General features: G+C 34.1%; 1 protein-coding gene across 1 annotated transcript; it reads right to left on the bottom strand.

The window, feature by feature from the left end:
* Nucleotides 1–6,747: 6,747 nt before the first annotated feature.
* On the bottom strand, nucleotides 6,748–11,359 carry LOC25495021 (phosphatidylinositol 4-phosphate 5-kinase 1). Its single transcript, XM_024784090.2, has 8 exons — nucleotides 10,129–11,359; nucleotides 9,879–10,043; nucleotides 9,528–9,693; nucleotides 9,076–9,186; nucleotides 8,792–8,985; nucleotides 8,554–8,684; nucleotides 8,377–8,470; nucleotides 6,748–7,623 (listed from the first exon to the last, which is right to left on the bottom strand). Exons 1-8 carry the CDS (start codon nucleotides 11,157–11,159, stop codon nucleotides 7,314–7,316), a joined length of 2,202 nt encoding a protein of 733 aa, XP_024639858.1. The 5' UTR covers nucleotides 11,160–11,359; the 3' UTR covers nucleotides 6,748–7,313.
* Between the last annotated feature and the right edge of the window lie 6,768 nt (nucleotides 11,360–18,127).

The raw sequence follows: 18,127 nt of genomic DNA, 5'->3' as shown, positions 1-18,127 counted from the left end.
ATATTATATAAATAAAATTTTGTTAATTATTCACATGTGTATGGTGTGTTTTAATGGTAAATGTAACACCCCGTTTTCCCAATATAAAAATTTCTTAAACATTTATCAGAGTAAACCACATAAACAAATGGGATATCACATTTAACATAATCCAAATTAGTTAAATAACAATTTAACCAAATACTTAAACAATGCAGCGGAAAATTATTTCGAAATCCATAAATCGTTTTGGCACGTAGGCCCCATCAAAATATCTCAACAGTTAATCAATATCATAACATAACGTAATAGTTCACGTAAAAGAATGAAGCATGCATGACGTATAACCCCATCCTGTTACGTATCAGAGCGACCTAGACGACTCAGTGAGGTAAGGCCACTCACAACAGCAAACTGCACACTTAAGCACGATCACCTGCAAGTTACTCATACGAAGAGCAACATTTTCAAGCAGAAGGGGTGAGATTTCATAACACAATATTATTAATCAATATAATACGAAATCGTAATTAACATCATAATCAGTCTTAATCAACATTGCATCTTTGATAAACATTTATCACATAATCACAACTTCATTCATCATCAACAACATAAACATCTTTAAACTCGACAAATGTGACAATGCAACTTAGACACTTATATGCATGTGGTATCAATCGTCATCATAGTATTAATATATTTTAATCGTGTGGAGGACAAAGCTCCTATCGTATGGAGGACAAAGCTCCAAACATGGTGAGGACAAAGCTCAATGAATGCTAATGCATGGACTTGAACAACAAAACATCTTAAACAACTTATCACTTATACATCCAATAATTTGGAGTTCATCATCAACTTATTTCAGACTCATGCAACATAGTTTAATAACAATTGCAACATAATCAAATCACGTCAAGCTTAATAACAAATCATTCTCAACAATTCTTGATCAATCAACAATAATTCAAGTAAGGGCAATCAATCCATAATTCACTTCATAATCACTTAGTATATCATAAAGGCTTCACAGTTCTCAGTCAATATCTCTAATAGGTCTCACAAGCACCTAGAGTTCCTTTCCTAACCAATCCAAACAGCTCAGGTCTCACAATCCTCAAAAGCACTCAGTTCTAAAAGTGCTCGCGAGGCGAGAGCATCTGCTCGCCATGGCGAGTACAAGCCAGAATCCCAACTAAGGTTGTTCCAGGTTCAATCTCGTTCTAAATCATTCCTTAATCAATAGTAGGCACCTAAAGGTACTCAAAGGCATCTAAGGTTCAACTCAAAAGTCAAAAACTCAGAAAATGACATGCTTTCTGGTCAAGCTCGCTATGGCGAGTAGGGTTGCTCGCCGTGGCGAGCTATGACTTGTAACTCGCGAGGCGAAGGGAATGGCTCGCGTGGCGAGCGATGAACTTCATCACTCGCGAGGCGAGGATCATAGCTCGCTATGGCGAGCGATGAATTTTGGCTCGGACAGAATGCAGTTTTCACACAAATTTCATCAACTAACAAGGTTCTAAGCCTAATTTCAATTCCAGAATTCATCCTAAACATATTCTAAGGTTATAGGACGGTTTCCACATCAATCTAAACAACTTTTACCGTTTGATCATCAATTTTAGGGATTTGACCTAATTTCAAAACTATTCTAAATCAATCCTAACTTTGTCAATTATTCATCAGAATTATATCAATTAACAATACTGAATTAATAGTCTCACCCTTACCTTGTATGAAGAAAATCGCAGCACTCATAGGTGATTCTCTCTTCTCTGGCTTTTTCTCCCTTTTCTCCAAAAACAGTCGTACGTACAATGTTTTCTAAAACTAGGTCTATCTCTTATATACCTCTTCCTAATATCTTATCTTATCTCACTATCTCCCCTAAAACTCTCTAAAATCTCAAAACAGCCATCAACTAAATATATTTTATATTTTTATTTTCTTATCAAATCTTATTTTATTTAACAATAAAATAAGTCTCATAATCTTAACAAATCATCAAAACACATCCAAAACAACTTAAATCATCTTAAATCAACAAAACTCACACATATATTATAAAAATATAATATAATCGCCTAAACTCGATTAAATAAATAATTAAGCGAAAGTGGGCGTTATAGTAAAGGCGCGCCTCTTTCATCCAAGGTACTTGGGTTTGATTCCTAGAAATCGTGGTTGGGCTTAACACACCCCCTCACGACCAGCACTATTGGGCTTGGTTCGTGGACATAAATGTTGGGTGGTTCGATAACAGAAAACTGATAGCAGGTGGCCCAATGGATCATAGAGAGGCTCTGATACCATCTTAGAAATCGTGGTTGGGCATAACACAACCCCACAAAATCGGCTTGTGAGGTGAGGATTGCCCCCACTTATAAACACATTGTCAGGTCATGTCCTCTCCGATCGGGACTCTTAACATATTGCTCATTTTAGCTTTTTAACTATATTATTTTAACTAATAATACCATAAAAAGTGCATAATGCAAGTGTTGAACCGGAGTACCTAAAGTAAAATCCATTCATATGTACCACTAATCTACTATTCATACAATTTTTTTATGAATAATATTGTGAGAAATAATATATATGACGACCTGCAAAAAATTGTGCCACACTGATTTTGTGAAACCAAGTCTGCCCCTATGAGGCACATGCCCACATAAGGGCATATGTAGCTCCGCCTCAAAGACATGAATGTAACGTTAAATTAGGAATAGGAAAACCCGTAAGTAACACTAACAGGCTAACATATGTCATTAATTATTTTTATTTTATTTTTTTACATATATTTCGGTTGGTTGTGGTTTCTAACAAGAGGAAGAGATGACATGTCACACATGTGCTAGTGTGGGATGAATTATTTATGCTCTTCCCCAGCACATTTTGCTCGCGTCCAGCATGATTTCCAAATATACCCCTGCGTGAGTTAAGTCACGCAGTGTGACTTAACTCACGCACTTTATAACTATTAGAAATTAGCAACCGCCATTGATGAACAATGGTGAAGCTTGTAACTGAATTCAGTTAGAGGAGAGAGAAAGAGAAGAGAGAGAAGAGAAGAGAAAGTTGTAGTTCTGTATATTAATGATAAACTGAGAGTTACAATGTATTTATAGAAGCATTCTAGATTCATATAAGTGATGACACATGTCACACTCTAAGAGGCTAAGCTATGATACTTAAGCTATCTTATACTGGTTAACATAAAGTCTTAGTCTCTATATACTCTAACATTCCCCCCTCAAACTGAGGAGGTTGGTAACCCTCAGTTTGTCTCTGAGTTCCAAGAACCTGGATGTAGATAGAGGCTTGGTGAGAATGTATGTCCATTGATAATGTGCTGGAACATGAGAAACAAGCAGACTCCTCTGAAGGACTTTTTCTCTAACAAAAAATATATCCAATTCCATATGCTTGGTCCTGGAATGAAGCACAGGATTATGAGCCAGAGACACAGTGCTCAAGTTGTCACAGTATATGTGAGGCACCTTAATAGGTACTTTTAGTTCCTGTAGGAGAAACTGTAGCCACAAAATTTCAGCAGAGGCTTGTGCAAGACTCATGTATTCTACTTCTGCACTGGATCTAGCAACAAGAGGCTGTTTCTTAGCCCACCAGGAAATGAGATTAGGGCCTAAGAAAATACAAGCACCTGAGGTGTTTCTTCTGTCATCTAGGTCAGAAGCCCAATCAGCATCACAAAAACCTGTGAGAGTTAGAGGTTCATGCAAATATGCAGGGATGATAAGGAGACCATGGTTGATAGTGCCTTGCAGATATTTGAGGATCCTTTTTACTGCTTTCCAGTGATCCTCTAAAGGTGCAGATAAGAATTGACAGACTTTGTTGACTGTGAGAAGGGAAACCACCAAGAAGGGCTGCGATTTTGATCTATAAGGTAAGGGTGAGACTAACTTACAATTCTATTAATCTATGTAAGTCTGATGATCATATTTGGCAAGTGTAGGATTGAATTAGAGAAGTCGGAGAATTAGGGTTAATGATAGAATTTGATGATTAAACGGTGAAAAGTTGTTATATTGATGTAGAAACTGTTCCTAGACCTTAGATAATGTGTAGGATGAATTATGGAATCGATGTTAGGCTTAAAACCATGAAAATTGATGATTTTTATGAAAAACTGCACTTTTGCCCGTAGCGACATTCATCGCTCGCCTCGCGAGCAAACCTTATCCACCTCGCGAGTTGCACCCTGCAGCTCGCCATAACGAGCAGATGTACTCGCCTAGCGAGCTTGACCAGAGAGCATGCAAGATTTCGTGATTTTGACTTTTGAGTTGATCCTTAGATGCTTTTCAGTGCCTGAACATGTCTAATAATGATTAGGAAAGAATGTAGGATGAGATTGAACCTGGAAAGGTTGTAGAATGAAACTTTTGGAATTCTGATCTGAACTCGCCACGGCGAGCAGAGGCTCTCGCCTCGCGAGTGACCCAGAAACAGAGAGTCTTGTTAGGTTTTTGCGACCTTTGTTGCACTAGTAGTTGAGAGTTGAACCTTGGGGTAGTATTGAAACTTAATGATGATGTTAACTATAATCTGTGAAGCTGTTTAAGATGTGTTGATGTTGAATATGATGTGATATAATGTTATAAGCATTACTTGAGATATGAATGTATAATTAAGATGTTGTTGACTTGCATTTGATATCATTATGTCATGTTGTTTTTGTATACTGCCTATGTTGTTGTTGTTATTTAACTAAGCTGCATGAGTCGGTCTAAGTTGATGAAGATGATGAAGTTCCAAATTATTGGATTATATAAGAGTTTGTCGATTTAAGATGTTTAAGAGGTTGAGTCCATGCATTAGCATTTCATTGTTGGGGGCTTGATGCCCTGGAGCTTTGTACTTAATACGATGGAGCTTTAGCTCAAATAGCGATGGGGGCTTTATGCCCTGGAAGTATATTAATACTCAAATAGCGATGGGGGCTTGATGCCCTGGATTGGTACCACATGCATATAAGAGGTCTAAGTTGCATAGTCACATTGTCGAGTCGAAGATGATAAGTTGTCAAGATGTTGAGCTATGTTTCATTTATGAAGTGATTGTGATATATTATTATCCATGATGTTATCATGACGTTTCCAAGTTGTTAAATATAATTGTTGAGGTTATGATTGCCCCACTTATGTGATATCCGAGCTTGTGAGGTTATGATTGCCCCACTTATATACACATTGTCAGGCCATGTCCTCTCAGATGTGGGACTCTTAACACACCCCCTCATGACAAGCACTATTAGGCTTGGTTCGTGGACATAAATGTTGGGTGGTTCGATAATAGAAAACTAATAGCAGGTGGTCCAATGGATCATGGAGAGGCTCTGATACCATCTTAGAAATCATGGTTGGGCCTAACACAACCCCACAAAACCGGCTTGTGAGGTGAGGATTGCCCCCACTTATAAACACATTGTCAGACCATGTCCTCTCTGATCGGGACTCTTAACATATTGCCCATTTTCATCTTATCCATGATAAATGTGTTAACATGAATTTTGTTCATAAAATCCTTTGGGAAAAATTCATGGATCATTAATATGGTTGATAATATTGTCACAAAGAAGAATTGAGTACAGGTGTTATACTAATTTTTAATGCTGGTTAGTAGCCTTTGAATCTTTATGTCGATATCATTTATTTGGTGTAATGTAATTTGTAATCATGAGTTGTTTGTCATTTGTTTAATATCTATTGCATGTTGTATGTTTATCTACTTTGTTGTTTTAATCATTATATCAACTTGAATTTTAGTGTCATTATTTATTTTGTTTTATTTAAACTACATTGTTCAATAACAGATACATTAACCCGTGCGTATCACACTAGTTACGCACGGGTATCACACTAGTTTGTATACATATCCAAGTAAAATATTTGTGACTTGGCAACAGATGACATATCTAGCCTACTATCTATCAATGATTCAAATCTGGCATATTTGATAGTGACGAAGATTTAGAGCTTCAATATTAAAATGATGTAAAAGACAAGATGATTATATTTTCGAATTTACGGTAAGAGAAAAGAAGGTTAGTGTGAATTAGTGAGTGGGAGATGAAAGGACGTGGAAGCCACGCTTGAAATCCACCCATCGTTAATCAGCTTATTACAAAGAGAGAGAAAAAAACGTGATGGGTCCCCACTCTAACCACTCAAACAAACGTTAATTCAGAGCAAACAGACATTACAAACATCATTACACTAATATCCTCAAAAAGACAAGGTCAAAATACACAGCATAGGTGACAAAGTGCTGCTATTACTGCTAAGAATTACTATTAAAATATCATGATTAAACATAAAATACATGAAGAATAGAGAAGGCTTTTTAATTACAACCGAGAAAGATTCAATGGAGCAATCGGATCAGGTACCACGTGACGTGATTACCAATCTAGGGTGTGTTTTTTATGTACTCGAAAACCCAAAAATTTAAAAACTATAGTCAATTTTAACTGTATTAATTTATAGGCACAAAACTAGAGACAGAAAGCAAGAAGGTGAACAATATTCAGAGGAAAATTATAGAAACGCCAACACATCTTTATTTCATCTACTTTCTCTGCTTTTTATGTCGTCTAATAAAACTCTTTTTCAAGTCCAACACACTCACTTTCACTGCAAAAAGCTAACACAACGACCCTCATTTTTAATTTCCTTCAACACTGTACAGAAGCCCCACTTGTTTCTGCTTATTCAATAGATAATAGACTTACTTGCATTCAAGACAAAAATTTCATTACATGGTTTGAAAAATGTATCTCAAATTCACAATACCTCAAGAATAATAAATAATTAGTTGAAAAAAGAACTTTCCATCCACCCTTTGTATAACAACTGTACATTGTTTTTATTTTTCTACTATCCAAGCATTTTTTTAATCTAATCTCAGGGAAACAATTTTCCCTTCACCCCTCTTCCTATATTTTTTTCCATCATATTCATATCCTATTGGTAACCACAATAAATTAAATAACTCCCACCCCATTTCAAAAAAAAAATACAACCCATTTTTTTCATATACATGTTTTCCCTGATCCAGCAAATCATCATCATGGCTGTATCTTCAAAATTCAGCCAAAAAACAACACCAACTCAAGTGAGATTCTTTGAGGCCCCACTTACAGTGATCTGATGAACAGTCAACTCTAAGGTCCCTCCTTTGCAAGTGGGTTTCAAACTTCCAAATATTTTTCCTGGATTTTTGTGATCATCATATGATTCATGGCATTTTTTAACCTTCAGGAGAAGATATTTTAGCCTCATTTTGTACTAACTGGTCACTGCTTACCAATCTTCAATGAATATTCTTCCAATAAAATCTCGAAACCTTTTTGAGTATAGCTTTGGATCAACAGCAGAAATTGAAGTAGAGTCAACTTGTAAAGACTTGTAAGCATGCTCAAGCTTCTTACTGATATCATAGTCTTGCAAAATATCGATAACCCCAAAATATAGAACGCAATCATAAGCTTCCCCACTGCTATAAGGATTCAAATGACTGATTCCACCATTGGTGTATTGATCAAAATCACTCCTCCTTGCCAATCGTTCCGCTCTTGCTGGCATATTGGCTCCTAGCCTGATTAATGATTTCCTGAAGAAAGAAGAATCCTACTTAATACATGTCACAAAATTTGCAAATATGAATTCATATGGAAAATATCAACAATCTTGAACAGTTTAAGAGTGTAACAAAATAGTAACAATTCAGAATCTTCAGACCACGTACACAGTAACAGAAAGTTGAAATTGTTGTGTCTGTATATGGTATATGGGAAAAATCCAGAAAGAACATGAATGCAAAGAAGGTAAGAATAAAACACGATTGCAATCAATGAATTTATTGTCAGGCCAAAAATATATTAGAAATCAAATTAAATCTAATGAATTAAGACCACAGCTTGCATATGTCCCACAAACAACTATTTCCTGAAAAACTATACCCACTTAACTTGCCAACATAATGCAAACTACTTACAATTATTATCATGAATTATTATTATCAACCAATTTTAATGCCAATAAAGAATTTGAATTTAAGCCGGCATGTGTTATAGGCCTACAACTTATTCATTTGTGATACTTTCAAGAGATAACAAGATAATATATAATATTTGCATTATAACACAACAACCAACAGCACAAACCCTAATATATCTCAAGATTACAAACAATTCTCATTTTTACTGAGATTAATAAAAGATTTCAACTGATTCAAGAAACGCCCCTGAAAGCTTTTCCAATTTAGATTTGGTAGCAAGTCATTTAAAAACCCAGCCATTTGATAAATTAAACCTAACTATCCATCTACATTAATTTTAAGGAACTAGAACAGATCATGACATACCTTCCAGATTTAACTCGATCCCTATCTTGCAGCTCTGCTTCGAGAAAGCGGTAACCACGCATGAACTTCTCAGTATGATATGAATCCTGAGTGCCTAAATGGGAAAAGAATATTGTTTGAAAATTTGTGTAACATAAACCATAGCCTTATGCACTGAAGTGAGTGATAGATCAATACCAGTGCGTAGAAGAAAAGGTGACAACCCCATTTTGTCGTAAGTGTTGTCATCACGAAAATGAAGGCCAACCAAAAGACTGTAGTCCATAATTTTCTCGTTTTCCAAGAACTCACAATCCCGCTCAATTTGTCTGGAACACAATACCATAACTTGTCAGATACGTATTCTATAATGATTCACTGGTAAGGTACAACCTAGAAAAAAAAAAAAATGTAACAAACAAACACAACAACTTACTTAATAAGATCCTGGTACCAATTTCTCTGTACACGAAACACATAGTTCAGATCAAGGTCTTTGAGGGTGGTTGTTTCATCAATCTCATCCTCAGGTTTATCTGTTGCACGACCATGTGAAGATCCTTTCAAATCAAATCGTCTATGAATTGGATATTCAGAGCAGAAAAGATTGCCCATCACAATAAACCGGATCTGATTTTCCAATAACAATGAAAAGTCAGGCACAGGGAAACATGGTACAAACGTTCCATACAACTACAATATATATCTATCAATCCATACCTTTTGGCCTCCAATTGGTTTCACGCAATGTACCCCAAAGAATTTTGTCACCAGTGAATTCTCATATTTGGACACGTGTTTGTAATAGCTTCGAAGCATCCGAAGAAGCACCTAAAAGTTGGAAGTCAGAAATAACACATCGTCAATGCGAGTACAATCGAGCCAAAAACTTATAATTGCATAACTTGCGTTATAAAAGTTAAGAATCTACGTTTAACCGGGATATTCGAATAGCGACAAAGATAGACCAGACCTCCTTACGAAACCTAAGTTGTCTGGTCTAGTAACAATTTGACTAAACAGTTGACTATAAGAGAAAAAAAAAAACGACAAATAATCATTTTTCCACGTGGTATGTTTTGTTCTTAGCATTATATCGTCAAACCCAAACCCGTGTAATATTCAACAAGTCACAAAATTCAACAAAAGTCTATACAGCACATGCATCTAACCTTGACTTCAGATTTCTTCACTGTCTTAATCATGAATCTGTCATCTTGGGTCAAGTAGAAAACACTTCCGCTTTTCCCGGGAGAGGAAAGTTCTCTGAGAGCATCATCCCCACATATAGCCAACATATAATCAGCAGGATCAACCTGAAACAGCTTCCTCAAATGTCTGAAGAATCAAAGCAAAACAAAGTCAACATCAAAGCACAACACAATTTCAACATGCTAAACAACTCTAATCCAAATATCATCCAAAACACCGGAATTAATTTCAACACAGGTCACCTCACCAAAACATCAACACTAAAAACAAACAAACATGTATACATATTCAACAACAAAAACGAGCTATACCTAAAAACAACAGGACAGTAATCTTTCCATCGAAACTCCGCGGTTTGATGAGGCGGGGTAATCTTGGATCCTTCACTCGGAAACCTTGTCCAAAACTTCTCCTTAGGATCAAAATCACTAGGTTTAAGCTCTCGCAACTTCGATGCTTCCTTCCCAACCGTGTATCTACACATAACATGATGAGTTAAATTAAATTAAACAATAAACTCAAACACAAAAATAACAATAACAACAAGGGTCTCTTATTTACCTAATCCCCAATTGCAAATTAAGCATCAAATCATAATTCTTATGCCCTTTAGAAATAGTTTGACCAGGTCTCTTAACCTCAGAAGAGAAACAACAAGGATGTTTTCGAAACTCATCAGGATCGGAACACGTCCCATCGCGGTAAAACATGGAAGCTTCAACATTATCAACAATATCACAAGTAATATCACCAGCTTCACCTTCAGATTCCCAAATACAAATCCTAGGAAAATTCTTTTCATTCAAACTCCCTCTACCACTAACAGTAGTATCAACAGAAGAACGTTTCCTCATCATCACAGGGGCAAAATTGTCATTCCAAACAAACCCACCAAAACCATGTTGAATCTTCATAACACCTTGTCCTTTCGGAACACCATTCTCCCACAAACCCTCCAAACGGTTTCCGTTAACCCAAACTAACGAACCCTTCCCAGATATAACGCCGTTACGCCATTCACCAACATACTCATTCCCATTCTTCCAAACGTAACGTCCTTGACCATCTTGAACGTTACGCTTCCACCACCCTTCGTATAAATCACCGTTCGCGTAACGTTTCTGACCGAACCCGTGTTTTCTATCGGAGCTCCATGACCCACGATATGTATCACCGTCGGATCCAACGAATGTTCCGAATCCTTCCATTCGACCCGACTTGAACTCTCCCTCGTAAGTCGCGCCTGAAGGCCATGAAAATTTCCCTTTCCCTGAAGCTTTACCTCGTTTCCATTCACCTTCGTACATGCAACCGTCGGTCCATAGATACTTCCCGGATCCATTCGGTACGTTACCGGAGAAACTTCCGGCATAGAAATCTCCGTTCGGAAGTACTCTCTCAACAACGGATCTACCATCAGAAACCACCGTGAAGCTCGTCGGTGTCACTCTTCTACCTCCTCCTTGTGAACGGCTTCTTCCAGCAATCACCGCCGGTGGAGAAGGTTTGCTTTCCTTCTCCGGCTCCGGAATGTTGTTCTTCGTTGAACTAACAACCTCAACAACTTCATCGTTCACCACTGTATCACTCATTTTCGAATATACCTTTTTCCGGTGAGAAATCAATGCTCAGTGCATTTTCCGGCGAGATTCGTGCCGGCGGCGAGGTTGTTTTATTTTCTCTCTCTAATGTTACTTTTTTGAAGTGTTTGGAGAAAAACGAGTGGGAATCATAGAAAGCAAAGAAGAGAAGAGGATAGAAAGAGAGAGTATACAGAGAGAGAAAAGAAATGATGTATTTTCAGTTTTAACACAAAAATGTTAAATAATTAATTAATTAATTGAAGGCTTTTTTTTTTTTTTGGAGAAGAAAATGGAAAAGGAAAAGAAAAGAGTGTTTAATGTGCCAGCTCTGCTTTGCCTAGGTCAGTGTTTATTCATTAATTAAGTATTAAAGTTATTTTAAATGTGTATGATGGCTACATACATATATCCTCTTCCTCTCTGTAAATTGACTGATTTATTTGTCTTACCACAACCTATCTTCATCTCTCTTACATTAAATTAAAAAGATTGATTGATAAACTCTCGTTAAAGTTTATCTCAATTGATAAAAATATTATATTATATAATAATAATATATGTAAAATTAAAGTTCAAAACTCATACATCTCACTTTTTTATTTGAAAAGAAGATATTTTAATTATTAAACTACTTGATTTTGATCAGAACTTTTAAATTTGAAATTTTACTAGACTATTTTATCAAAAAAAATTGAGTAAACTATTAAATTCGTCCTTTATTAGATAAAACATTTTCAAATAAGTTTCTAAAATTATAAATAAAATAAAAAGTAATTTGATTATGACAAATTTTATTCATACTAATCCAATTTATAAGAGTATGTTGTAGATTAAATTGGATAGTAAATGGTTAAATATAAAAATTTAAGTTGTTAAAATTTTGGATGGTCTAAATATATATTAAGAAGTTAATTTGATGGTTTATGAAAATATATATTAATTTGATGGACAAAAATAAAAAAAAATACCATCTACTAAAATTGTTTTAATCTTTTTCCTAATGAATAATGGCTTGAATCAATTGATAAAAAGTTAATTAACATACAAGGTCATGTGTTCAACTTATCAACTTTTAATGTGGTGTATGATATGATATGTAAAAATTAATTGACATTCTCTAATACCGGTAAGGTAAATTTGTAGAGTCTAACTCATCTAAACTTTTTCTAAATAAAAAATAATAATTTTAAATCTTTTATATTATATTTTCTTGAATCTATATGTTTATTCCTCTCCTAAAGTTTGATGTCCATATTAATTTGTATTAACTCTCAATTTTGGCATGTTTAAACTTTATATTTCATATTTATTTTCTTAAATAATACAACTAAACAATCTTTATTATTCATATATCGGTGCGAGTTCGACATCTAAATTGTTCAGTCTTCCTCTCCTCAAGTTTGATATCCATATTAATTCTCAATTTTCGCATGTTTAAATTTTATTTTTCATATTTATTTTTTCTTAGATAATACAATTAAACAATCTTTATTATTCATATCGGTGCGAGTTCGATATCTAAATTGTTCGATCTTCCTCTCCTCAAGTTTCATATCCATATTAATTTGTATTAATTATCAATTTTAGCATGTTCAAACTTTATTTTTCATATCGATGCGAGTTCGACATCTAAATTGTTCGATCTTCCTCTCCTCAAGTTTGATATCCATATTAATTCGTATTAATTCTCGATTTTGGCATGTTTAAACTTTATTTTTCATACTTATTTTTTCTTAAATAATACAATTAAACAATCTTTATTTTTCATATCAGTGCAAGTTTGACATCTCAATTATTCGATCAAAATCAAACTATCTAAATTTAAATTTTAAAAAAATAGATTTTGAAATATAGATCGTCGAATCTTAATCTAACGGTCCATATGTTTGTGATTGCATGCCGTGACAAAGCATCTAAACCAAATCCCTTCCTTATAGTGACGTAACGGAATCTCCTAGGATTGCCAGCATGAGAGGATGTCATGTCACGGTTTCAGGTTCTCTCTATGTATTTGATTAAATTACTACTTTGGAAAGCTAATTAATTGGACTATTGTTAAAATTGGATATATTTTTTAATAGAGTCCTGAATATTAATTAGATGTAGATCTTGTACTTTGCTTGTAATCATAAAAATATTCTTTTACGATCTTCTCTTCCCCTCTCAATAGATGACATACTCTCCATCCGTCCCAAATTGTACGTCGCTTTGAAGAAAAAAAATTGTCCTAAATTATATGTCGCTTTATAATACCAATTAAATATTAATGTTATTTTTCCTATTATATCCTTAACTATTAATTACTCTCCCTTCTTTCAATTATTTTTTCATTTATCTTTTCCATACCATTTATTAAGGATAATTTTGTAAAACAACTTATAATTTCTCTTCCCCACACAATATTAATTACATTTATCTTCTTTCAATTATTTTGACTATATTTTTCTACTAATTCATAAAGATAAACAATATCATGTAAGATGTTGTATTCGTCTCGATAAATATTTTTAAAATATTAAATTTTCATAAAAAATTTTAATAGAGAATTGAAGATATCAAAATAAAACATATACATTGATACGTGTGTCGGAGTCGCAAAATATATCTGTGAAATTTCTAATAGGGGCGATAATCTCTGCGACGATTTTGTTTGGTCACACCAGCGTAGGGATCAATAATTTTGATTTGAATTTAGCTTCATCATTATCCTTTTTTCCTTGGTTCAGCTTTATCCATTATTATTTGTTGGTTGATTGGATGGGATATTTTACACTATTTGCTTAAAAATATTATAAAGTGGGGTTTCTTAGAATGATGAAAATATGAAATTACTCTTTTATTTTGGGGGATATTCTTCTTTTTGTTGTTATTGGTATTTTATAACTTTGTGATTTAGCAATTTCTTTAAGCAAGTTAAAAACGAAACGTATTTGGAAATTGGAAGCAATGGAAACGAAAATGAAGGCTAATTTTAGGTGGTACTATTGGTAATTGGTATTAACAACTCTTGAGAAAGTGCAAAATGATACTTGACTTTATACAAGCTTTGGGAATGGTGGTAGAAAAAAATGGAATTATAGAGGGATGGACCAATTTCACCTGCCATGGCCTGCTTTTATCAGTGGGTTATACGATCACTCTCCTTCATAACATGTCTCTTCATTCCTTGTCAAAATGTTATATTTAAATTACAAATAGTTTTTTTTTGCAAAAATTGATGTTAAAATTTTGAAGTTGAACTTTGCACAATATTTCTCTAAAAAAAAAAGACAAATGCTAACTTGTGCTCTCAAGGGCACATTGTTAAAAAATTTATTATAGGAATATTTGTATCACAAGTCGTGCATTCAACTTCTTAAAAGTTGACATGTTATATTTTTCAATGCAAAGTTGTTGTTTTTTATTACTTAACATGTGCCTTAAAGGCATAAGTTAACATGACTCAAAAGAAATTGCACAGTTTTATATAGTTATATAATAAATATCCATATAATATTATATTTTTTAATTAAGTTATTGTCATACATCAAACTATTTAATAGATATTCGACTAGGTTGACACCCCTATAAAACAAGAATCAAGTTCATGCATACTCGTAATAATATATTTATATATAAAAAATAAAAAAATAACTTACAAAAGAACAAAACTTGGAGGAGATAAAACCTAATTAAGTAAATCCACACAAAAGTTTAGGTTAACCCAAACAAATAATACAAACATTTAAAACAACACAAGTGGACTCAACCTCAAGTCAATCCTAAAAAATACTAAGCATATATCTATAATTGGTGTAACTAAAAAACAATAAATATGTCTATGATGGACGAAACTGGCAAGTGTATCAAATCGTAACAAGTAATAAAGTAGTAAGTTGGTGGATAGGTCCCAAGTTGTCGATATTTGGCATCAACAAATCCCTTCTAAGGTGTCAGTGTTCGTGTGGCGCCTTCTCCGCAATAGACTTCCAACCAAGGACAATTTTGTGCGGCGGAGGGTTCTCTCTCATGAAGACGCGGTTTGTGTGTCTGGATGTGGGAGTCAAGAAACAACAACGCATTTATTTTTGGGTTGTGACGTCTTCGGATCCCTTTGGTCTCAGGTTTGGCTTTGGCTAGGTATTTCTACGGTTTCACCTCGTGATCTTCATCAACACCTCACTCAATTTATTAAAATGTCTGGTTTGCATAGATCTACGCATATGTTTTTCAGGATTATTTGGTTTACCTCGGTTTCGATTCTTTGGAAGGAAAGGAACGAACATGTGTTCAATAACACGACATCGACATCTTTCACCCTCATAGAAAAGTTTAAAATGACATCTTTTTTATGGTTAAAGTCAAAACAGACAACTTTTACTTATAGCTATCATGACTGGTGGAAGCAACCGCTCCTTTGTATGGGCGTCCACTTGTAAAAAAAAATTTCTCTGTTTTGTTGTTTCGATGGTGCTTTGATTTGGTTAGCACTTTAATCTTGTAAATACTCTTGAGTGGTTTCCCCTTTGCATATCTTGTGCGGGGTAAACTATAGCTGTTTATATAAATATATACATACATCATTTTTGTTTGTTCAAAAAAAATAAAGTAGTAAGTTTATCGTCTCCATAGGGATTGTCGTTCAACTCGATAATTAGCAAAACTTATTATAAAGAAAATAGAAAAGAGATGTAAAGGAGGTTTGAAGGGTTTAAACTATAGGAAGAATACTCCTATAGATGTCGGATTACTCCATAACTCAATTATAAAAGCCATGGACATATCCTTTGACGTCAACATCCCGTCTTCCTCCTAAATTGTCATCTAAAGAAATTACACTTCATTGAGATGTCTAACCCTTATACCCTAAGGATCCATAATAAATTAAAGACTCTTGAGCAAAATCCATATGTAACGATTCGATTAAAGCGCAAGAATTAGTTTGTGAACCCTAATCGAGTTTGCAACAGATTGAAACGACAAAACATATGAAAAGCATATATAACTCAAATCATAATGAATAAAAAAACTTTATTGAATCCAACAAATAAGAATAGGTTCATCTTAAAACCCTAATAAAAGAGGTTTAATTGCACATGGCAATGACAACACTCCCTCATGCGGAATAGGTAATGGCAACACTGCCTTATGCGCAAGTGGCGCATGGCCATGCGTAGGAGGCACATGAGGCATCCCATGTTGTGCAAAATCTTGTGTTTTCCTCCCATTTTCGATCGTTATTTCATCTGGAAACTCCTAGGAACTTGAAATGAATTTTCTTCGCTTTCTATTATCTTAAAAAACCTTATGATAACCATTGGTCTGCAATCTTTGTATCCTTGATCCTTCACGTGATGTATTGATTTACCGATTTACATGATTTCTTATTACAAAACACCTATGGAGTTACATGATTAAGGATAAATGTGAATTACAACGACTCGGGTGAAAACAATACAATATGTTCCTCAAACCATTGACAACTCCTCTAATTCTCATCTTATTTGTCTTCAAATGCAAAGCAAAGAACTAAAAACATAACTAAAATATCACTTAATGTTCTTATTTGTCCTCTAATCCTCTAATGTTCTGTCATCAGTCTACAACTGAAAGAAAAAAAATCTTTTAAATCCTTATAATACTGCATATTAATTTTTTTATATGTTTCAAAGATAATCAATCATTGTTATTCTGCACTATTCATTATTAATAAAATAAATGCTACGTTTTGCATCAAACCTATTATTTTTTCATATTTTTATAATATTATTATTCATAAGAAAAAGTTACAAGTTGTAATTTGGATATCCAAAAATCGATCAAAACTAAATCGCATTAAATTGGATCGAATCATATCCATATATATTTTTTTAAATTAGTCATCCAAAATCAAATCGAATCACGTATATTTTTATCTTTGGATCAGATTGAGAATGTTTGCTAAACATGAATACATAAATGAATAAGTTTTATGATTTGAGCTTTAGTGACACGTCTTGTGTAATAGCCTGATTTTTGCTAAAATTATTTTAATTAATTATTATGTGCGTTTATATGTGCTTGTATGTGATTAATTGTCTCTGTGTGTATTTTTTGAGATTAGTGGATCTTGGCTTATTAAGGGTATTTTAGTCGTTTTAGATTCAAAGGTATTTTGGTCATTTGATGAGCAAGGGTAAAATAGTCTTTTAGTTATCATGTGCTCTTGAGTTTCAGGTTGGTGATCATGTGCTCTTTAGAGTAAATCATGTAACCGGTGTTGGACGTGCTTTGAAGTATCGGAAGTTGACACCACATTTTGTTTGACCGTTTGAGATTGTTGAGAAGGTTGGAGTTGTAACGTGTCGGTTGCGTTATCGCTATCGTTATCGAATCTTCATGATGCGTTTCTTGTGTCCTAGTTACGGAAGTATGTGTATGATGCGTCTCACGTGATTCAAGTGGATGATCTTGAAGTAAACGATAATCTGACCTTTGAGACTTGGCCAGTTACGATAGAAGCTTCACTACCATCATCACCGTACACCATCATTATTCAACCTTTAACCCTATAATCCTTCATGAAATTGGTTAATTATGATTGTTTATCTTATTATAAGGCTTTAAGAGCTTAGAGATTGAAGATTAAAGATTGAGGAAAATTTATGGTTTCAAGATAATGAAGGGAGATTGAAGGAGAATTAAGGTTTATATTGAATCAAAGATAAGAGAAAAGTATTAGGAGAATATTAGTAACGAACATTCCTCATTGTAGGAAGGCGGGTTTCTCTCCCTTGTTTCTCACACACTTGGTTAGAAATTTAATACTTGACATTAGGGGATTTTAATCTAATGATGCATGCATTTAAGTATAAAATTAGAGAATGTAGAATGATGAATTTATGAAATTATCCTAATCTCCCCATTCACCAAAAATCAATCAAGCCTTATATGATCTCTCATTACCCCCATTCATCAGAACGTACCCTACACTTAAAATTTGAGCCTATTATAAAACT

This window comes from Medicago truncatula, chromosome 5 (assembly GCF_003473485.1).
Source record: "Medicago truncatula cultivar Jemalong A17 chromosome 5, MtrunA17r5.0-ANR, whole genome shotgun sequence".
In the NCBI taxonomy this organism is placed as follows: domain Eukaryota; kingdom Viridiplantae; phylum Streptophyta; class Magnoliopsida; order Fabales; family Fabaceae; genus Medicago; species Medicago truncatula.
Note: the sequence above shows the minus strand (reverse complement) of the source record. Positions and strands in the feature narration are given on the sequence as shown.

What these genes read in the sequence shown, in the direction of transcription:
- LOC25495021 (XM_024784090.2), bottom strand. Translation starts at nt 11,159, where the DNA reads ATGAGTGATACAGTGGTGAACGATGAAGTTGTTGAGGTTGTTAGTTCA. An exon ending in TGGTACCAGGATCTTATTAA is followed by an intron (nt 8,685 to 8,791) that starts GTAAGTTGTTGT and finishes ATTGTGTTCCAG; the next exon opens with ACAAATTGAGCGGGATTGTG. An exon ending in GATCGAGTTAAATCTGGAAG is followed by an intron (nt 7,624 to 8,376) that starts GTATGTCATGAT and finishes TTCTTTCTTCAG; the next exon opens with GAAATCATTAATCAGGCTAG.